Source organism: Lynx rufus, unplaced genomic scaffold (assembly GCF_022079265.1).
Source record: "Lynx rufus isolate CCGP_SWC_20201006 ecotype Redwood Valley unplaced genomic scaffold, mLynRuf1.p SCAF_6, whole genome shotgun sequence".
In the NCBI taxonomy this organism is placed as follows: Eukaryota; Metazoa; Chordata; class Mammalia; order Carnivora; family Felidae; genus Lynx; species Lynx rufus.
The window spans coordinates 80,729,978-80,753,641 of record NW_025814878.1 but is presented as its reverse complement, the minus strand read 5'-3'; the positions used below and the strand labels follow the sequence as shown (position 1 = coordinate 80,753,641).

Genomic DNA, 23,664 nt, shown 5'->3' with positions numbered 1-23,664 from the left:
TGTCTGTGTGTGTGTGTGTGTATTCATTCCTTGGTTATTGACCAAGTTTTATATTCTGACTTAGCAGTTATTCAGACATTCAAAGATATTTTTTATTAATTAATGAAATATAATGCTAACGCTAAATCTTAAAGTTAACTAATTAATCACTTGGAAATTTTAAGCTGACATTCCAACCAGCTTAATTACTATTGATATCAGACTTTAATCACAATTATAGTTCAATTTAGTTATTACATAATTTTACATTTTTTATAATTTCAAACATTATTGGAAGAAATGTTAACTTACCCATTAAGTAAAACCAGTATAGGAAGTTTAGGAATTCTAGGTTAATCTGTCTATGAAAACCAACCTAAGTCTTTAAAGTAAGATTTTGTGCTTGTATTATATACCATCCTGAGGAAATCTGTAAGAAGACATAAAACTTTTTTTAAGTTGAAATAAATTCACATACCATAAAATTTACCCTGTGAAATGATGCAATTTAGTGGTTTGTAGTATAGTCACAATTAGGTGTGCAGTCATCACAACTATCTAATTCTGGAACACTTTTATCATCCCCCACAAGAAACCCATACCCATTAATACTCGCTTCCCATTCCTTCTAGCTCCCAGTGACCACTAATCTACATTTGTCTCCATGGATTTGACTATGGGACATTCCACTTAAATGGAATCATAGCCTTGCGTATCTAGCTTCTTTCACATAGTATGTTTTTAACTTCATCCATGTTTATAGCATGAATCAGTACTTCATTCCTTTTTATGGTTGATAATATTCCATTGTATGGATATACCACATTTTGTTTCTCCATTCATCAGTTTGTGAACATTTAAGTTGTCCTCTTTTTTTTTTTTTAATTTTTTTTTTCAACGTTTATTTATTTTTGGGACAGAGAGAGACAGAGCATGAACGGGGGAGGGGCAGAGAGAGAGGGAGACACAGAATCGGAAACAGGCTCCAGGCTCCGAGCCATCAGCCCAGAGCCTGACGCGGGGCTCGAACTCACGGACCGCGAGATCGTGACCTGGCTGAAGTCAGACGCTTAACCGACTGCGCCACCCAGGCGCCCCTGTCCTCTTTTTAACTATAAAGAATTATGTTGATATGAGTATTCATATGTAATTTTTCATATGGATATGTGTTTTAAATTCTCTTGAGTATGCACCTAGGCATGGAATTGCTAGGTCATATGGTAACTATGTTTAACTTTTGAATGGAATTACTGAGTCATTCAGTAACTCTTGAGTTTCATTGAACTGTATCTAAGTTTAACTAAACTGTCACACTTTTCCAAAGCAGCAGCATCATTTTATTTCCCCATCAGCAATGTATGAGGATTCTAGTTTCTTCGATTCTCATCAGTACTTGTTATTGTCTCTTTTTTATTATAGCTCTCCTAGCATATATGAAGTGGCATCTCATTGTGGTTCTCATAAGACTGTTTTAAGCCAAATTTATTGAACTAGTTTGATGTATCTAAGGATTCACTGTGTGGATTTAAGTTCTTATATTAAAATTCTTACGAGTTAGCAATTCCCTGAGAATTTTTTTCTTAGAAGGCAAGCATATTCAAAATATTAGAATTTCAGTTTATTTTTTCTGTACAGCTTCTTCAGTTACCTATATTAAAATTACCTAAATACTCATTTGTATAGATCAATCAGGAACAGGAGCTCTATTAAATTTCAGATACCTTAGAATCTAATATCTGTCTGCCTGGACAGCTATCCCTAGGGTGCACAGAGAGTAAGAGATTTTTGTTTTCAATAATAAAGACTATTTTTAAGCATGCCAAGAGAACTGGCAACTTCAGTTTTACCACTTAGCCATAGGGCCAAAATTGACATGGAAACCAAAGCCCAGACTTTCAAGGGCAGTTCTGGAAACACATTTTCAACACATTTTCTTAAGTGATATGAACTTCTAGCAGCAAACACGCATGTAAAAAGACGAACAAGCCAGATTTTCTGTCATTCACCATCCAACTTGTAATATATCCTGATGTCTGCCATCCAGCAGATTTAATTCCACAGATGGATTTCCTATTGTTGCTCCCATTAGTGAGGAATGTTATCATTAGTCACAAGTAAGTGAAATAAAAGCAAAACTTACCAAGAACCAGAAACAAAGAGACATGGAAAACCAGAGTCAGTAAAAAGAAAGCAGAGACTGAAAGTCATGTTCTGTTGGAACTTGTTTAAAGGCAACCTTGGGCTTGAGTTCATGAGGTGCCCTGCTCCACCAACAAAATTTAGTTCGATCCGGTAGAGTCCACTTGGGCATTTTGATGGGACTCCCCAACATAATAAAAACATTCTCAGGGCACCTGCTGGCTCAGTCAGTTAAGCATCTGACTCTTAACTTCAGCTCAGGTCATGATCTCATAGTTCGTGAGTTCAAGCCCCACATCAGGCTCTGCAATGACAGTGCAGAGCCTGCTTGGGACTCTCTGTCTCTCTCTCTCTCTCTCTGCCCTTCCCTCACCTGCTCTCTCTCTCTTTCTCTCTCTCTCTCTCACAAAAGTAAATAAATAAATATAATTCTCAAAATTAAAACAGTAATAAGAAAAACACATAGCAAATATTGAAGTTTTAATTAATTATTGAGAAAACCAACAGAGTTATATAATGGTTCCAAAGATGATCCAAGAAGTTCATGTACTTATATATACATATATATATATATATATATATATATATATATATATATATATGAGAGAGAGAGAGAGAGAGAGTCATTGAAAACAAAAAGGAATGTTGGAGTAAGATTATGAATTTAGATTCAAAACTGGATAATATTCTGTAGGTCAATAAAACCATAACCCTTTGGAGTTACCACCTCTTCTAAATAGTAATCATTTGTCCTTATCAGTTTTATTCAAGTTAACATCTAGCTTTACAGAGTTGTAAAATATTTGTGGTATAATTATTATAAGATTAAATAGTAAGTAAAAAGTGTTACATTCCCCTAGAGAGTCAAATGGCCTGTAAGTGGGCTTGTTAGATAATGCTCAAGCATGGCATTAAAAAAGGAAGGCAGCTTTTTTTTTTCTTTTTTGGTGTCAAATCCACATTAGATTTTTCTGTGAGGGGGGCAATTATTAGTCTGAGCAATTGGGGAATGGGGTATCTTTAATATGATATGAACGATAAGTTAGAGAGCAGTTTTTTGGTTGGGTGGAACATGTTATGTTTAAGAGACAGATCCAAACAAGAATGTCACTTGATAGCTGGCTATATAAATCTGAAGTTCAGGACTGAGTACTGAGGACAGGTGGAGAAAAACAATTGGAATTTGCAGCATACAGATAATACGTAAAGCCTGAGACCAGATGAGACATGTAGCTAATTAGTCTCCTACGGAAGAATATAGGTCAGAGGGCCACACACTGAAGTGCTCCAGTATTTAGTGATGAAAGAGGATAAAGGTCTTGCCAGTGAGGCACTAGGTAGGAAAATCATAAAAATAAAATGTTTCAAGATCAGTAGAATCAAACGCATTGTCATATACATGATTTATTGAGAAGTCAAAAGGATAAGGACTATGCAATGATAGGACTTTGCTATGTGAAGAAGTCATTGGTGACTTTGATAAAAGGCAGCTTTGGTGAAATAGTAGGGACAAAACCTGATTTAAGTTAGTTCAGGATAGAATAGGAAGAGAGGATGTATGGACAACTGTTTGAGTAGATTTTTAGCAAAAATCAGTAGCCAGAGGGAGAGGGAATATTGAAGGAATATGGAGGGTTTTTTGTTTAATTTTAAAGATGGGTTATATCATAGTCTATTTGTATACTGACATCACTATTTTTTTACTCCCTACTCATAAATCTTCAATTCACTTAGCAATTGGAATGCTACTGTGGCAGATTTAGTCATGTATAAGGTACATGCTGATATGAGATATCAGAATCCTAAAATAACCAATAAAAAATAGAAAACAAAGTGCTGCGGGGGTGCCTGGTTGGCTCAGTCAGTTAAGGTCTGACTTTGGCTCAGGTCATGATCTCATGGTTCGTGGGTTCGAGCCCCACATCGGGCTCTCTGCTGTCAGCGCAGAGCCTGCTTCAGATCCTCTGTCTCCTTCTCTTTCTGCCCTTCCCATGCTCATGTGCTCTCTCTTTCCCTCTTTCAAAAATACACAAACATTAAAAAAAATTTTTTAAAGAAAAGAAAATAGAGGCTGGGAAACAATAGCCATGACAATAGAGGGACTCTTAGAAGTTTATGAAGCAGAAAGCCTTAAAGTACATCCTGAAGGATGAGACTAAATGACAGGAATGGTTTTCCAGGCAATTGGCAGAACAAATAAAAGGCTACAAATTAGGGAAATAGCATATTCAGGCACCTGGGTGGTTTAGTAGGTTGAGTATTCAACTCATGATTTCAGCTCAGGTCACAAAGTCGTGGGATTGAGCCCCACGTAGGGCTCCATGCTGTATGTGAAGCCTGTTTAATTAAGATTCTGTCTCTCCCTCTGTCGCTCTCCCCAGATCACGCTCTCTATATATATAAAATAAAAAAATAAAGCATATTTGTACTTAGATGGTAACCTTCACATGGATTAAACTACCCTGACTGATTAGACCCCAGAAACCTCTGCCCTCAATTAGGTAAACAGAATTGAAAATGTTTTAACATGTTCTCATTGAACATTATGATATTCTAGATTCTTTAGGAAGCTACGCACAGTCATCATATCATATAAGAATGCTTTAAAGATTCTTGAGGTGCCTGGGTGGCCCATTCGGTTGAGTGTCTGACTCCTGGTTTCGGCTTGGGTCATGATCTCAAGGTTCATAGGATAAAACCCCACAACAGCCACATCTGTGCTGGCAGTGTGGAGCCTGCGTGGGATTCTCGCTCTCCCTCGCTCGCTCTGCCCCTTCCCTGATTGCTCTCTGTCTCTCTCTGTCTCCCTCTCTCTCTAAGTAAATAAATAAATACTTTTTAAAAAGAATGCTTTTAAGATTCTAAATAAAATTTTATTTTTTGAGGAAAAAGTCTACCAGTTATTCACAAAATAACGTAACTTCTTAATCCCCTAAATGGTAATGACTAGAAAGATTTACCTAATTTTTTAAAGAAATTTTGTCAGTGTAATAGAACATTTCATTGCTGTGATTAAATATCCATTAAAAAATGTTTGAATCTTCTTAGCTCTTCTTGAATACATTTTCATGATAGAAATATTATTGAAAGCATTTCCCTATACTTTTAAATTTTTCTATAGCCTGAAGAACACTGTTGAAAATTTTACAATAGTACTTTTTGTGAAATAACTTTTAAAATACAAATTTAAAGTTTAATAGAATCCAATTTTCATGGAAATAATGAGAAAAAAGGTACATGTTAATTTATCTATATTTTATTATAAAGGTAAAAATAAAATCATTAGAAGGGAAGTTTCAAATAATTCCTGTGAGGAGTGTGCTGCAAAGATTGATGAGAGATGGAAAAACTACTGATTTCTCAGTCACAGGTGTTTAATTGAAGATGGACATCATGACTGCAAAACTGACCAAATTGTGACATTGCTTCATGTCCTTCAGCAGAAGTCTGCAAGTAAAACAGTAGAAAAAGCAGGTGGCAAAAGCAGACTTAAGGAGAGGTGGCAGATTTAGATAATGCACTGAAATAAATTGCTGAGGACACAGAAGAAATTTACTGGAACATTTATCAGGAAAGAAAGTCCACTGCAGTTGGGAATATAAACCCCACAGGAATCCATTTTGGACTGGCTATATGTTCATGTTTTGGAAAAGAGTTGGCATAAAATGCATAGCAGAATTATCAGATTTGCAAATGAATTTAAAAACTTTGAGTTAATGAAAAGCTGATTAGAATAAATTGAAAGAATATAAATATTAATATTATTATTGATATGGACCAGTTCAAGTAATACAACTAGGGATTAAAAATTCCAAATGATTCCTATCAAAGAGGGGTCTCATTTTTCAATTCAATTCATGGAAGGATCCTAAAGATCAAACAGTCTTGTTTCTTTCCCATTGCTTCTAAGTCTTCCACAATCTCACTTTTCCACATTTCTCAACTCACCCTAATATATCAATTTCCCTTTCTCCGAAAGCACTCATTATATATATGACCACAAATATATTACATGATCCCAACAATTTGTTTTATCATTTCTAATCATATTAGGATTTATCCCAACATGACTATTAAATGTCATCACTCTTAAAAGATGCTTATGTTAAGGGGCACCTGGGTAGCTCAGTCAGTTGAACATATGACTTCAGTTTGGGTCATGATGTCATGGTTCATGAGTTTGAGGCCCTCATTGGGCTCTCCGCTGTCAGCACAGAGCCCGCTTCGGATCCTCTGTCCCCTTCTCTCTCTGCCCCTCCCCTGCTCACACTCTCTCTCTCAAAAATAAATAAACATTAACATTTCTCTCTCTCCCTCCCTCTGCCCCTCTCCCCCACTCATGCTTTCTTTCTTTCTCCCTCTCTCTCTCGAAAAAAAATGCTCTATTAACGTACTTTGTACTTGAAAACAAGAAATAGAAAATTGAAAATCAAGATGGTGCTGAGTGTCACGAAGCCAATTTTTTGCAGATATTTTAAAGAAACATAAAATAATGAGGGTCATTTCAGATCTGTCAAACTAGATGTTTATTGGACCAAAAGGGGCCAGTCTAGATGCAATGCAATGTAATTTAAAGGATTTGAAGAATCCTAACATCTATAGCTCCCAACTTGCTTGCTCTACCTCTCTGCCCAGTTCACAGACATACATTTACTTTGGCAGGTAGAGATGGGTTTTTTTCCCACCAACATGGTGCCTGAAATTCTCAACAATAATTTTTTCATTTAGGAGAGAAGGGCAGTAATCTGTTCAGATAAATGAGTACAGTCTGGGAACATAGACAAGTAAGTTTTGGTAGGAAAGAAAAAAAGGAATATCTCAACCTGAGCATATGAATTTGAAATACTCAAAGAGAAAAATGAGATGAAATTTGGAGGAGATGGAGCATGAGGGGACAAGGAAGTAGGAGGGAAATGCAGTTTTTTTTGCCTCATTAGCAGTGTTTCCTAGACTCATTAAGCCTCAGGTGGCAAAGAGATGTCTGTTAGTTGGAAGTAGAACAGAGCTGTTTTCATTTTTTAAACCTTGTATGGCAAACTCAGAGTATCCATTTTTTATTAATATTTTTTCCTCAGGAATGTATATGAACTTGTCTTATTGATTTAAATATCCTTGTTTTTCTCTGAAAGTAACACACTAAAAAATTAGTAACATTTACCTCCTTTTGGATAACACTGGTTGCATTTGTTTTCACTAAAAGTTTATGGATTCCTTGTTGAAATACTATTGTTTTGAGCTATATAGTTGTAAGACTACTATGCAACTGGCTTTTCCCCCTAAAAATTTGCCTGGATTATTTCAAAATAAATTAGATTTAGAGTTTCAGTTTTGCTGACCTATAATTTATGGATGCGTATATGTTTTTACTTTGTAAATATAGTTCATTTACCCCTAAAATGCAAGGCAGACGGATGGGGACTTCAGGAAGAGCCATCATGAAGAGCACCAGTGTGAGTGGGGAGATGTACACACTGGAGCATAATGACGGCAGTCAGTCTGACACAGCTGTGGGTACAGTTGGAGGAGGTGGAAAGAAAAGGAGATCCAGCCTGAGTGCCAAAGTGGTTGCCATAGTGTCTAGAAGGAGTAGAAGCACATCCCAGCTAAGCCAAACAGGTGAGTGAAGTGAATTCAATTTAGATACCTCGAGTTCTTGCTGGAGAGACAAAAGTGGATCCTCGTGCTATGGCTTGTGAGTGATTGCAGAGCGTATTGATTCTTCTTTGCAAAGGAAGTTTATTTTTCTGTCTCTGAAAATCTGTTACATATGCGATTTTATTTTATTTTTTCTGTGCAGCTGTCTAACAAGGTATCATTTGTCAATCGGTAAAGTGGTCAGATATTTTCCTTTAAGTTAAAAGTAAAGCCATGTTTATAAATATGCAAGGAAATGCAAAGAAGTATTAAAGATCCAAATTTATTTATATGCAAGAAAAGCAACAGGATTCTCCTTTTCAAAATGTTCCATAATACAATTACCTATAATTTAGGCTCTATATTTTGATGGAAAAGAATGTCAGTTGTGCAACTTGAGATGTAGTCTTCAAGGTACTGTATGAATGTAATTATTGAACTGTGATTGTTATATTTTCAGTGCAAGTTAAAAACCCGGCAGTTATTTCTACTTTAGAAAATGGGTCAGTGGATTTGTGCAAAGAATAATGTCTTAATACAAATTTGAGTTTCCAGATATTTTCTACTGCTTATAAATCTTAAAAGCTTTATGTCCTCAAGGTATATAGAAAAAGGCAAAACACAGAAGGGAGAATGGTTATTTCTGTACTATAAAATATTTTTTAAATTGCCCAAAATTACATAATATTTGATCAGACATATTAGATTAATTCATTACTATGTTCAGTACTGTGGAAAACCAAAGGTAAGTGAAATACTGAATTGATTAAATTGTCAGCACTTGTTTCTTCTGTTATAACCGTTGGTTCCATATTTTTGTTCCTTAACAGCAAAAGTCTTGTTGTAACAACATTTACTTATTCCAGAAAACGTTCGTGGAATTCTTTTCTGTAGTTGACTTGGCATCCTGGAGAGTATCTATTTTAAAATGTGCATTCTAGTGGACATATTTACAAATAAATTAAAGGTAGGAATTGAACCATTCAGAAACTGAAGTACAGCACACAGCTATTTAAACAGAGGTTTGTCTTTCTGAAAATCATAGAATAAACCTAGATTATCTAAGTGTCTGATGGATCTGTCTCTATGCCATCCCACTAAGATGAGCTGTTTATTGCGAAGGAGAATCTTTTATCTTTCTGAGGGTCGGATTTCTCCTTGAGTAGGAGGCATTTTTTCATTTGTGTTGTCTTATTTTTGATGGTGACGCTTCCTGGTTTTTGGTATTGATCTAATGATAGTTTACAGTGTGGGGTATGGATAAGGCTTTTACCACCAGGTTTGAAAATCCTTCATCGCTTAGATGAAATGGAAATGTTCTTTTATGAACCAGTGCTTCCTGCGTGAGAGGCTGCGGATTTAGCGGACTGCTTATCTTCTTCTGCTAACTACCCACAGTCTCTCTTCCTTTATTTTGCCCCTATAATTCCTTCTCTATAGAAGGAATTATATTTTCCTAGAATAAAACACAATAATAATTTAGGAACTATACTTGTTACATAGCTTTGTAGGTAATAGGTTCAAATGATTGTCATTGAAATACTTAATTAGCCTCTTTGCTTTATTAATTTAAATTTTATTCTGTTTATGGTCATTGTTGAATTTCAAATAATATTTACCTTTTCAAAAGTTGCAATTTTTTTTGTTTTTTTTTTTAATTAAAAAAAAATTTTTTTTTAACGTTTATTTATTTTTGAGACAGAGAGAGAGAGCATGAACAGGGGAGGGTCAGAGAAAGAGAGAGACACAGAATCTGAAACAGGCTCCAGGCTCTGAGCTGTCAGCACAGAGCCTGACGCGGGGCTTGAACTCATCGACCGCAAGGTCATGACCTGAGCCGAAGTCGGACGCTTAACCGACTGAGCCACCCAGGTGCCCCAAAAGTTGCATTGTTAATAATCTCCACAGAATACCCTACTTTAGAAAATTAGGTTGCATGGGGCGCCTGGGTGGCGCAGTCGGTTAAGCATCCGACTTCAGCCAGGTCACGATCTCGCGGTCCGTGAGTTCGATCCCCGCGTCGGGCTCTGGGCTGATGGCTCAGAGCCTGGAGCCTGTTTCCAATTCTGTGTCTCCCTCTCTCTCTGCCCCTCCCCCGTTCATGCTCTGTCTCTCTCTGTCCCAAAAATAAATAAATGTTGAAAAAAAAAAAAGAAAATTAGGTTGCAGTGTAAGGGAGCAAAAAAGACATTGGATTACAAAGCCAAGCTAACAAAACAATTATTTTCTAAAGTGACTCAGTAAATCACCTGTTACTTCATCTCTCTAGGATTCAGTTTGCTTATATAATGTGGGGGGGCAGGGGGGCAGGGGGCGGATTGGACTCTCTGTCCTCCTATGATATTTCCAGGTATAAAATTTTATGTATATTTTCTATATCATAATTTTACCTTCTTTTTGATAACTTATTGATCTTTCTAAAGCAAATGACAGATGGTGACAAACCTTAATTATCATTCCTCTTTGTTTCAGTGCATGGCCTGATTTTTCTTCCTCTTCTGTCTTCTACAAGTGATATGGAGAGGGAAATAGCATTACTTTAAAACAAGCTGTGTATTCTGGGGAATAGAATGTATTACATTTAATGTAAATATTTAATTATTTTAATGTAGAAGAAAAGGCTAAGTAAGGGCTTCTCTTTTAGTGAACCAGTAATCCGTACAGTCTGGGTTACAGTTTCTCTTCTACAATATAGATGAGAGATAATCAGAAAAATGTGAAACGCTTGGAAATAAAAGTTTAATCAGCTTTTCTAAGAATGATATATTACAAGCACATTGCTTTTCTGTTTTTGTTTTTATAACCACAAGTTTGCTTAAAGGAGTATATTTGAGTGTTTGTTTGAAATCAAGTAAAATTTATTTCAGCAAATTGATAGCATGGTAAATTTTATATACTATACACACACATTCATGTATATGTATTTATTATGAAGAGTAGTTACCATGCTCTTTAATATATATAAAATTATTCTTACATATAATTTACTAGTCTCTTCAATTATAGGTAATTATTTTTATAGGATATTTCAATTATAAATATTAATATTTTAAAAACACCTTTACCACACTATTTATTCATAATGAAAATAAGAATAACTTCTTTAAATATGTATTTTTAAATAGGACATTTCCAATGACTCTAGGTGCTACTACTGGTAAATGTCTTCAAGCCATCTTGCATATAGCAAAAAACCTATTCAGTAAGCAGTAGCTAGATTAGTTTGAAAAGCAAAATAGTGAAGGAAAGGGAATTATGAGAAAAAGCTCCATATCTAGAAATATTTTGGAATTGAGGCTCAGAGTAAACTTAGGGCTAATCTTTATAACTTTATCTACAAATGTAAGATAATTTTAAGTATCATAAGAATGATTATTCATGTGTCTAAGTGAATAAAACTAATAATGATTTACATTTCTAGAGCTTTTGCCATTCACTCTTAAGTTATATACATGCATATGTGTGTACATATAATTTCATTCCTTTATTGGTCACAACAAACTTATTAAGTACTCTTATTATTACTATTTCCATTTTGAAATTGAAGAAATTAAAGCATAGAGTGATTGGGTAATTTCTTAAGTTCCTATTGTAAGTGATTGGGCCAGAATTTAAACCCAGGCTTCCAGGTGCCCAAGCCTATTCTCTTCACTCTGCAAAAAAGAAGAGTTTGAAATAAGGTTCAGCGAACATTTAAGCACAATTCTGTTGTTAGTACATGATAGACAGTATACCAGGCACTGGGCTAGGACCTAGGAATACTAAAGAGATGAATGAAATATTGCCTCTGGCTTCAAAGATACCACAGTAGAAAAGGGTGAATTACATATAAATATTCCATCTCAGAAAGGGCAATTATCCATTTATCAAAGTGGTACAGAGGAAGCACAGAATGTGATTCACTCTCATGCAATCTTGAGAGGCTTCTTTGAAGAGGTGAGACTGAATATTAAAAATTAAATCAGTAATACCATATAGGGAAGCTCATTCCAGGTGAGAGGGCACAGCACATTGATAAAATGTTGAAAATGATGAGTGCTTATTCCCCTGGGAAAGGTATGCATCCTAAAATCATATAAAAGATTTCTATAACTCTAATGGATACTCATTCTCACTGCAAAAAACAGGTCATCTCAGAACAGATCTTAGATCAAAGAAGCACTGTGCATCCGAGACTATGATTTCTGCTTAGAACTTTTAACTTTTATGAAGAAAACATCTGTAAATGTAAAATATCATCAGCTCTATTTTCTATCAGTTCTATTTTTCTATCATCAGAAAGTGTTCAGTTTACTTTATCTTAAATTATTGAATAACTATATTTCCAGTATTATACCAGCCACAGTAGGTATTTCAAAATTAAAAGTATCATCCCCAGTGGAAGGAAATTATTCACACTCGAAATAAACATGAACCAAAGAACTAAATGAAAAAATATAAAGCAAGTGCCAAATGTAGTAAAACCCCTTGCCATTTATATATGTTACCAAAAGAAGTGGGAAGACAAATTGGTCTAAGATCTATGTCTCAAGATGAGAGCACATGCAGAATTAGTAAATAATTATGGTCTAACCATTTAATAAAATTATTATTATATCATTAACAGCTGAAGATATTTTATTAGATTAATATCATGTTTAATGATCAAAACTGCTTACATTATGGGGATGTTGCAGTTCTATTTTATAATTTTCAAACAATTAAGAGTCAGTTATCATGTACCAAGAATGTACTAAAAAATCATTTGTTTCTTTGGTAATAGTCTGTGTTTTTCTAAAAATTTTCCCCCATTCCAAATTTTACTTTTCCCTATCCAAATCCTTTCCTTCAAGATCCTGCTCAAGGCCTTGTAACTCTATAAGTTGTCCCCTTTTTCTTCAACCTTTACCAGTATCCGTTTCTGTGAATTCCTATTAGATCAAGCTCTGACTTTACTGTCAATTTGCTGCAAGCACGAAAATTTGAGGCTACTGCCATGAGCAAAGTAATAGGTATATATTTTATAAGGAAGCATATCTCACATGGATATGGATAAACAAAAATTTCCATGACTTGAAAATGATGCACACTCCCTCTGAGTAAAGAAACTCAACCTGTACCAAAAAACAAAAACAAACAAACAAAAAAAAAAACCTTTCAGTTACACTAAGCTCCTGTTTTCCTCCTCCTTTTTGTGTGCATGGAACAGGGCCTCTTCCAGGTGCCTACAGGATCCACTCATGTCTATAGGCCCTGCAAAGCCTTCTCCTCCTTTTTTCATCTGGCTGGCACATTTAGCATTATGTTTTAGGGTTTAGGCCTTTAAGAAGGATGAAAGAGTCACTACTACCTTCTGGCTGCCCTAATATTCCTGCAAGAATCCTTGAAGCAAAGAAGCAGAAAGTAATTTGTGGAAATTATTAAAAGGCTAATAATTTTTTTGGAAAGGTGGAAGGAAAAATACTGGGAAAAAAACACAAATATATATTTCAATAAATTATCCCAGCCCATGGACACAGTTTGGCTGAAACAAAGGTGTATGAAAAGACTTAGTGGGAAATACATTTAGAAAAAAGGTTGGGGCCAGGTCTTTTGAAGCCCTGTAAGGGACTTTGCTCACTGCTTGATGGAGACATTTTAATCAAGAGAATAGAAGAAACAGCTGTGCCACTGGAAGCTCAAACAGAAGCCAGGTGTACAAACTCAGCGAGGAAGCAAGGAAGTCGGTGTGAGCTAATAGATCAAATGACATATAACACAGTGAGCTAGAGAAGGAGCTATGGAAAAGGAAAAGAATGAGCTCACTGCATTTCAGTCCATTCAGAAAGGAATGGACTGAAAATGGCATTAAGAGAAGATAAGGTGAGATGCCCTTATTCAGGAATAACTTTTAAGGGAAGAAGCGTGTGTAGTGTGGAAGCAGGATCCAGAGGGAAAAAAAAGAGTGAGGAGTAAAGAGGAAGAAAAGCAGAGTCCCAATGGAGGAAAGAATTGTAGAGAAAGACTAGTTAATCTTACAGGACTGAAGAGGCTAGAGAATGAGAAGAGACCATTGGATTTTGGAACAGAAGGATTCTTCCTAACCTTAAGTTTGAATAGACTGGAGAGGAAGGAGTGAAGATAGAGCATGCCTCAAGTGTGGGACAGAACCCAACATGGGCTACAGCCCATCCCACTCTCCACTCATCATTCATTTCAGCTTTCTGTCTGTAACCATCATCTTATCCATGCCCACTTAATTACTCCCCATTGCATTTGTGATGGGGTTCTTGTCATGGGTGTAAGGAGCTAGAACAGCAGAGAATGTAGGTAGGAGCTCAGAAACATGGAGTTAGAGGGTCTACAACAGGATAGCATGAGGCTGCCCTCACCCCCCTAAAGCCTATTCATATGTATGGGGCTGGGGCTGGAAAGATGAATAAATAAAAGTAATTATTAGGAACTTCTCTTCAGAAAGCTTAGTATTAGGAAGGGAAAACCAGTATGAACAGTTCATCTTTCATTCATTCTACCAAAATGTATAAAGTACTTTTATATAGCAGACTCTGTAATGGAGACAGTACTAAGAGTAAATAAGGGGTGCGTGATGTGTGTGTGTGTGTGTGTGTGTGTGCGCGCGCGCACGCACACGCATGTATGTCTGTCTCAGAATGAGGAGATCTGAGCATTTTCCAAGGATGAGGTATGGGAAAAGCACCTCTAGATGGAGAGATTGAAAGATACAAATAACAAAGAATTTTAATTAACAGAGAAAAGTCCTAGAGAACAGAGGTTATAATTCAAGGACGCTAAAGTTATTCTTGGAGAAAAGGAAAGATGGTTCTCTCCCTGAGTTTGATAGAAAAGAGGAAATGATTGGAATACACAGGAGTATTGCAACAGGAATATGATGACTGAAGAAACTTGAGTCTGAGGCCTTTGATCTTCTCAGTGTAAATGAGGCGAGAGCAAATAGAGTGAGGAATGTCATAAGAAATGACTATGATAAAAGTACTGCTGAGCAGCATTGGAATTCCAGCTGGGTTTGGATAATGCAAAATCTCTGCAAGGTAACTTTAAAGTGCATTTACCAGGATATGCAGGTATCTAGTTCATACTAGTTTCATTTGTTTTTCAAGACTGTCATCCCCTACCGTGCACATCTCCGGTGTCCACACCAGGATTTCTTCTGATCTAGATCTAGAATCTATTCTATAATCTAAAATAGATTATATATATAGAATTATATATAGGAAATTCACCTGTCCTGGGCTGCCATTTACTACTTAGTTGAACCCTTCTCAATACAAAGATTTGTCCAATTGGGGAAAATTGAAGCTCTACTCTCTCTCTTATCTATTGATATTACTTCTTCCCAAGGCAGTGAACCAATCTTTTTCTTATTCTTACTCAAAATAGGGGCCTAAAAGGCTTTTTTTTTTTTGGCAGTTTATCTCAATGAAATTAAATAATTCTTTCATTATAGTCATGGGAATGAAACATTTCAGAAGATTCATAGTAGAGTTAAAAACTGCATAGTGCTTATTATCCTACAAGATTATACAGGCAAAAATGTAAGTATTCTAAGAAGTTTTGGGTAGATGTATATATGTTTGATTTCAAAATAGCTTAATAAGAGTTAATGAATTTCCAAGGCATATCACAAATTTCTCAAGAAGAAATTATAAATGGAAACTAACAAAATTACCCTTGTTCCACTGTCAAGTAAATAATATATACTAATAAAACTCCAACTATAACCCACTTACACCTAAAGGGATAGTTCTTGAATAATCTAATTTCCCTATGAGTTTAGGGCATTATTTTAAAATTCATGTGGTCCTTAGATAATAATCATGCCAAGAAAATATCCAAGTTATTAAATACCCTTCTGCTAATCTTTTTTCAATTTTCTTCCCAAAAGCCACACAGGTGAAGAAAGTCCTAAAATAAATAATGTGATTGCCAGCTTGGACTTTATACTTTATTTACCTTGGGAAAATGTATGTCTTATTTTGCCATAGGACTTATTTTATCTCCTTCCAACCAATCCAGTTTTCCAAAATATTCTCTGTATTTTAAGTCTGCTGCAGCTTTGTGAATATTAGCAGTCTTTTCCTTTTTATAAAAGTAAGATGTAGCTACAGAGAAGGCTAAGGTGTTCTCTGTGAACATTTTAAGAAATGTTTTCTTGGTTCTGCTACTTAATAATGGAAGCAAAAAGTTCTCACAAAGGATAGGTACCCCACTAAGTTTCAGAAATAGAAAGCTACATTTATCAAAATCTTGCTGAAATCCAGATTTCTTGTCTTTGCCTCATTTATTTGATTGATTTAATAGCACAAGAAAAACATCGTGAGGAACATAATGTTTCATATTCTTTGTTTCCTGAATGCAAAATCATGGTGCCAGAAATGATTCTCAAGTCTGCAAAACCATCAAATGAATGTAAGCATGGGTTCTTTTATTTACTGTTGCTGTCTGGCTTAGGAATTCACTACTGTTAATAGAGATTCAGTTCAGCTATAGTAACTCATCTTCTGAAGAGATACCCTAATAAGGTTTAGTATTTTCAAACATATGCCAGCTGCTATGTTTTTGTTCTTTTCTTGGCTCTGAACTATAAATTTTGAATTTGGCTAATATGTATATATACTTTTAGGTCAATTTGTGAGAAAAAAATATTTATTTGAGTGGAATTAATTTTTATAATTAATTTGTGTTTAGGATTTGAAGGAGGAGAGGAAACTAACATTTCTTAAGTGCCTTCAAAGGACAATACTAAGTACTCAAATAATTATATATGGTGATAATTATTGTTAACTATACTAAGTATATTTTTAAACATGAGATCAGTTTCAGACTGGATATGATAAAATATTTTGGGTAGCTCAAATATAACGAGAAGTGTGTCTGATAATTTTTACAGCAGATGATGAATTTCAGTGCATCCTCATTTAACAGAGTGATTTTATATAGAGATATATTGCTGATTTGTTTTTGTAATATTTTGCAGATTTTTAAGCACAGAAAAACAAAAAAGAAGATACATAAAACTCCTGCAATGCCACCACTAATTGCAAGTTCACTGTGAAAATATTAGTATATTATTAGCTAATCTTTTTTTATGCTTCTGTGTTATTAATATTGATAAGACCATCAGCAATGACAGCTATTATTTATTAATTACTACATGCCATCCATTTAATTGCCTTGCATGTATTAACTTCTCTAGTCCTCAAAACACAGTCATAAAAGGTACTATTATTATTCCCATCTTACAGGTTCCGTGACTTGTCTGAGGCCACACAACTTTTAGAAGTTGAGATGGAATTTATGTCTTAACCACTTCACTATAATTCCATGCAACTCCATGTACACATAGAGATATGTTTTTATATAGCTTTTTTAAAATACTTATATATTCATAACATTTCATTTTGTCCTATAATGCTACCTCTTTTTTTACTTTTAAAAAATATGTATTTAGGAAGACCTCTTAGGACACCATTGCAGAAGGCTTGTACCAGGCTAGATTTGGAAAAAGGTAGATGAGCATGAAAAAGATTACAGTCCTTTGTATGGAAGAGTCTGTGGGCAGTAGTGAGGAGAGGAATGTCATGGATAGGGGTGGATATTGTCATTTACTGAGAGAGTGACTCCTGGGAAAGGATATTATTTGGCACTTCATGCTGATGTTTGGACAGTCATTGGGTAGGTTTTTAAGGCAGTTGAGGATCATCAGCATATAAATGGAAATTGGGATCAATGAATTTGCTTAGGAAGGCAGTGCAGAATATAAGAACAAAAGGTAAAGGCCTTTTTGAGCCTCAGTTTCTTTAGCTATAAAATGGAATAATAAATGGTACCTACCTCAGAAGACTGTTGTGAGAATTAAATGAAAATTTAGGTTAACAGTTTCTATCAAAGTACCTGGCATGTAGAAAGGGCCCAATAGTAATACTAATTAGCAATTTTAATAATTCTGAGAAACCAAATAGAAGGGCAGTAGTTAAATAACAGATATTGGTGGCATCATTCATGAATGGTGCTGAAAGGCAAGCTAACCTGGCCAATGTTTTTATCTGCTCATTAGTTATAAAGTGATTAATGGTATACAAATTCTTAAAGTCTAACTGGAGTTCTTCTAAATCACTGCCTCTCAAAGTTCTTCCTGTCAAGTCCCCCTTTGAAGATCTTGTGAAATCCATCAGCCCTGACCTCAGGAAATTGCACTTCGTCACATTATACCACATTGTGCACACACTTAAAGGGTAGTCATCCATATGTTTATCCTGTGTTAGGTATAATCTGCCAGAGAGTGATCCATCTTCTCTCTTTATCCAACCCTTCCTGTACTTTTCTATACTAGGTCAGGGGTCAGCAAACTTTGGCTCAAAGTTTGTTTCATATGGCCCATGAACTACGAATGATTTTTTTTTTCAAATGGATGAAAATGTCACAATAATATATGGTGACACATAAAAATTATATGAAATTCAGTTTTGGTGTCCATAAACAGTTTTATTGAAATACAGCCATGCTGGGGCGCCTGGGTGCCTCAGTCGGTTGAGTGTCTGACTCTTAATTTTGGCTAACGTCATGGTCCAGTGGTTGTGGGATTGAACCTATGTTGGGCCCTCCAGCGCTGAGCATGGAGCCTGCTTGGGATATTTTCTCTCTCTCTCTCTCTCTCTCTCTCTCTCTCTCTCTCCCTCCCTCCCTCCCTCCCTCCCCCCCCCATTTGTCCCCCTGTCCTGCTCTCTTGCTCTCTCTCTTAAAAAAAAAAACAAATACAGCCATACTTATTCATTTATGTGTGGTCCATGGCTGCTTTCATGCCACAAAACTTATGGCCCACAAAATCAAAAGTATCCACTATCTAGTCTTTTAAAGAGAAAGTTTCATGACCTTTACTGTAGGCCAAGAATTTACCGACTGCAATGCAGAATGCAGATGAAGTCATTAGAGAACTGTGATCATTTTTATAGTTATCTAAACATATTCTCTGCTCAGCCAGAAGTTAATTTATATTACTACTGTGACTTTCAAATCCCACACCCCTTATTCCTGCAGCATTTACATTTATACTGTTTGCCTATTGGCATCATCTCTCACTAGACAAAATGATTCTCCAGAATGAAGGCTTATCCCCCAAAGATGAGAATCTTCAGCTCTTCAACCTTGCCCTAAAACTTGATCCTTGACTTAGCTGCTCACATAAAATAGTGAAAACACTTTGTTCAGCTGTGATTTTCCCAGTTGGGAACTCAGGGGTTGTATCTGTTCTTTCAGTGATGATTACTTCCCCAGAATTTAACACAATGCTGTTACTAGGCATGCAAAGATTTTCTTGAATGAATGAAACTTTTTGAAAGTTTTCTGTGTTCTCTTTCCTCAAAAGCCACTCAGTCCTCCTCACACACCAGTCTGAGTTTTCTTCCTCTCATTACCCCCAGATTGTTCTTGTTAAGGTCACAGAAAGCCCATAGACATGAATTTGATTTGGATAAAATTTAACAACTTGTGAGGTGACAGGTATTGTGCATAGGAAACCAATGATATGTGTGTAATGGAAAAATACTGGTAAAAAATGTATACTTTATATGTGACATGAATAAATGATTCTTACTTACTTTCTGTCTCTCACATATGTAACTTGATTTCTGGCAGTGCTCTAGCCAGACATGAATTCTTTGGATTTATAAAACATAATTTAAAGCTTCTTTCTTTGCATCTTTACAGGTACAACCTGTAATGGTCCAACCCTCCACTTGGAAAGTTCTTAATCTGTAACCTTGCTTGTCAAAATCCTTGTCTTCATTCAAGCCCTACCCAAATTCCAACTTTCTATCCGGGCTAAAAGTGATTCTCTGAACTCCTGCAAAACATTTTTTGGTTCTCATGTGGTGCTGTTTAAATACTTCTCTGCCCCGTATATATCTGTAAGGTTCTTATCACAAGATGAATTTCAAAGTTACTCAAGGATAAGTAACTGTGCAGCAGGTTTTTAGGGGAGTAGTGGGTGGGTCTTACATGATATAGTGCCTTTAATGCAGAAGATTCTTAATAGAAGTCTATCGGATGGGTGTGATGTTTGCTCAGTCAAAATATCATGTTCAGATGGTAATTAATTGATCATATCATGGTATTGCATTTAACGTTGTGACATGCTGTTGTTAGTGGGTAAATTTATAGTCAGTTTTTCTTTTATGTTGGGCTTTGTTATTTTTTAGGAAATCAACACAATTTTTAAAATTTTAACAAGTAAAAGTGATTTTCTTCTATTATTTTTCTGCCTCCTTTTCCCTTCGTATATATCACTTCAGAATACCTGGACATTGATCTGGATACATTTTATTGGATAATTCCACATTTCTGCTTTTAAGTTTTAACGTTTCTATAAGCACCAGTAGATACTTAATCATTTTAAAGTTTTGACACAGTAAATGAATTGTTGTGATAGTAAGTTCTTTACCATTATGGTAAAAGTGAAAGTAACATTTTATTAGAAAATTACTAAGAGACAAAATTTGCCTTGATAATGATTGATAAAGATGTTACAGTTTTCAACACCCTCTTGCATATATCACTTGATGTAATAAGTCTATTAACCTTGTGAAAATACATAGTTAAGAAATGTGAAAATGTGTATATTTTTTGGAAATCTGTCTTTTCTTAGGGATAGAGACAAAGGATACCTGTCATAATGGATTTACCATAACTATTAGGCAAGTCAGCTAGTGAATTCTTACATGGAAAATAAGATTTCTGATATCAGGCAAATACATTGCAATACTTATTAAAATAATCATTTACAAACTAAAGAATGTGGTACACACAATGGTTAGTCATAGTTTTAGTGAGGCTTAATAGACTTCATGTTCTAGGACTATAGGAGAAATGATAGTATTCCAGATTCAAATTCAGTAACTTAGTATGTTTCTGTAAGCTGAAATAGCACCTTTTTTTCATATATATTTTTTTAGTTTTATATAATTTTTTATACTTGAAACTATAAAACTTATGACAATCAAGTAGTAAATAATCATATTGTGTTTAGGAAAGTTTCAAATGAAAAGAATTATAAATTATACATAATATGTAAATAAATTTATATTTGTAAATAAACATAGTTGCATTGAAACAATTTGCTGTTATCTAATGAAGCAGAAGTATATTAAGTTAAGAAATACATAAAATCAGTATCTTAATTTAATATTTTCATCACTCTGAATATTTTTATCACTCTGAATTTTTATCACTCTTATACTCTGAAAGTGTGAGAATCTCTAATCTACCTGAATTATAGAAACTGAAAATAGAATCAATGCCTTTAATGAGGGAAGATTCTTTTTTTATATATAATGTAACTTTATTTTTTTATTTTTTAAAATTTACATCCAAATTAGTATATAGTGAAGCAACGATTTCAGGAGAGGGAGGAGTCTTGATAGGAAAACCTATTGACTAGAAATCCACAGGAAAATAAACTCAAATGAGATATTTAATAGACTCTACATGATTCAGCCTGCTACTAAAAATGCCAATTCCTATTTACAACTTCTACCTCAGGAAATTTACCCAATTAACTAGATGTTTATAAAAAGGAGAAAGAAAAAAAAAGAAAAGATAGAAAAGATGTCATTTTAAGAAAGATTACATAAATTTTCAGGGGAATTCTGTGATCTTCAACAAATCATTGATAGACAACTATCTATCTATCTATATATGTATATATATACATATATATATGTATGTATGTATATATATATATATATATAGAGAGAGAGAGAGAGAGAAAGAGAGAGAGATTGGTGTGAATATGAATAGCAAGATGAGAGTAGGAAACTTTTACCTTAAAAGTAAAAATTTACTTTCAGTTTGGTGCTTTGACTTTCTATAATGCTTAATAACAATTCTGTCTTCTCATGGAGCATTCCTTATTATCTCTTTAAATCTTTTTTGAGTAAAGATTCAAAAGCATATTTTTGTGGAGAAAATCCACTTTCATAAATCATGTAAATAATTTTGAAAATCTAATCCAAATTATATATACAGAAACATGAAAGAAAAACAGCTGATTTCAAATGTTTTAACGTAATGTATTACATGCACTGACTGGGATGAAAAAGCCTATTTTTTCCATATTTTTAAATTTGGAAAATTTACAGATATTGGTTTTAATTACAGATACTGGTTTTAATTTCCAAGGTGTAGGTGGCCTGAATTCTGGGTTCCTTGGTGAGAGTTCCTGAATCTAAGTGGCTCTGTAATAACAGGTCTGTTGGCTCCCTTCTGCTCTTGGTGCTGGATGCAGAAGCCATCTCCTCTATATCTCTGCCAGTGCTTTTAGTTCCTAGTGGGCATGTCCTAGATTCTCTGGCCTGGATAGCACAGTTTGACAATTTGGTGCACATCCTTTTACTCTGTAAATGGCTTAGTGACGTTACTCAAAGCAATGCCAGTTGTTTGTCCTTTTGTTCTGCTTTTATATTTCATAGTTTTCACTCATGGCATACCCCCTAGCTATGCCTTTTAGAATGCTGCTGTGAGTATTCTTCATGGTACACACAAATAGAAGGCATTTTCCTTGCCCTCAAATTATTTATAAGCTCAGTTTTGACTTGGTAAAAGGCAGAAGGCTGTCCTGTCTTTTTATAGAAATTTACAGTTTACAGAGCTTTTCAGGCTTACCATCTCATGAGTGCAAAATTATGGAAACTCTTAAAATAAAAGCCTGATCATATTAAGAAAAATTAGGAAGGCATTAGCTAAGGAAGGATTCATGAGGAACATTAGCTTTAAATGTAATATAAACATATGTTCTTTAGTCCTCAAAAATTCCATAAAATTTAATATATTCTTAATATTATTTTCCTTTCCATTCAGAAAATAATTGTGAGAATTAAATACAATTGTAAAGAGCCCAAATATTTCAAATTTTACATATATATCACCTGAATTTTAATCTTTAAAATAATCAATCTGTTTTTAGTAGTATATTGTACTAACATTTGTATTGTTCATTCTTAGTTAAGTCCTACTCCCTTCCCCAAGGTAAAAGGAAGCCATCATTTTTGTTTTAAATTTTCCCCTTTTTTCCACCATTTAATCTTTGGGTCAGTAGTGCCTAAAACCAGCAGTTGTTCCCTCACTGAACTTAAGTTCCCACCTAGCACTGGCAGTAATGTTCATGTGGTGCCAAACATTTCATTTACTCCACATTTGTCAAGTGGCTATCAGTAATACGAATGGTGAATACTTATTCAGCCATATTATATGATTGGTCCTGTGTAAAGTACTTGCTATGCATTATACTATATTCACATTCAACCCTCTCAACAATTCTGTGTGGTTGCTATAGAGTTAATGACATACAGTAATTTTCTTTGGATTTTCAAGGGGAAAAAAAAATAAAAGGCTAAAAGAAGTTAAGTCATTTGCCCAAAGTCATACAGCAAGTAAGTGGAAGAGAGAATTTGAATCTTTGTCTGTACTCAGAGTCTTAGTCCTTGTCCCAGGCTGAATATTTGTGTCCCCCTAAAATTCATACATTGAAACCTAATGGCCAGTATGATGGTATTAGGTCCTGTGGGGCATTTGGGAGGTGACTAGGTCATGACGGTAGAGCCCTCATGAATGAGATTAGTGCCCTTCTAAAAAAGGCTCCACAGAGCTGACTACCCTTTCAACCATGTGAGGTCATGGTGAGAAGTCATCTGTCTACCAGGAAATGAGTCCTCACCAGACACCAAATCTGCTGGTTCCATGTTCTTGGACCTCCCAGCCTCCAGAACTGTGAGAAATAAATTTTTGCTCTTTATAAGACACCTAGTTTATAGTATTTTTGTTATTGCACTACATGGTCTGGGTATGTTTAAAGTGCTGTTAATTGTTAGTTAAATATATAATTATCTATAAATACCAAGAATATCCAGTGTCAGTGGTTAC

At 34.9% G+C, this 23,664-nt stretch overlaps 1 protein-coding gene across 50 annotated transcripts in view; it reads left to right on the top strand.

Moving 5' to 3' along the window:
- RIMS1 (regulating synaptic membrane exocytosis 1) overlaps nt 1-23,664 on the top strand; it is a 488,816-nt gene that overhangs the window by 404,982 nt on the left and 60,170 nt on the right. For 29 of the 50 annotated variants that reach the window (XM_047101823.1, XM_047101822.1, XM_047101855.1 and 26 more), the window contains one exon: nt 7,499-7,734. The exons of 16 other annotated variants lie outside the window; for them this stretch is intronic. In XM_047101823.1, the coding sequence (XP_046957779.1) occupies nt 7,499-7,734 (236 nt within the window). The remainder of the gene's footprint in view (nt 1-7,498; nt 7,735-23,664) is intronic. 5 more of the 50 variants (XM_047101856.1, XM_047101848.1, XM_047101831.1 and 2 more) reach the window with 1 other exon arrangement.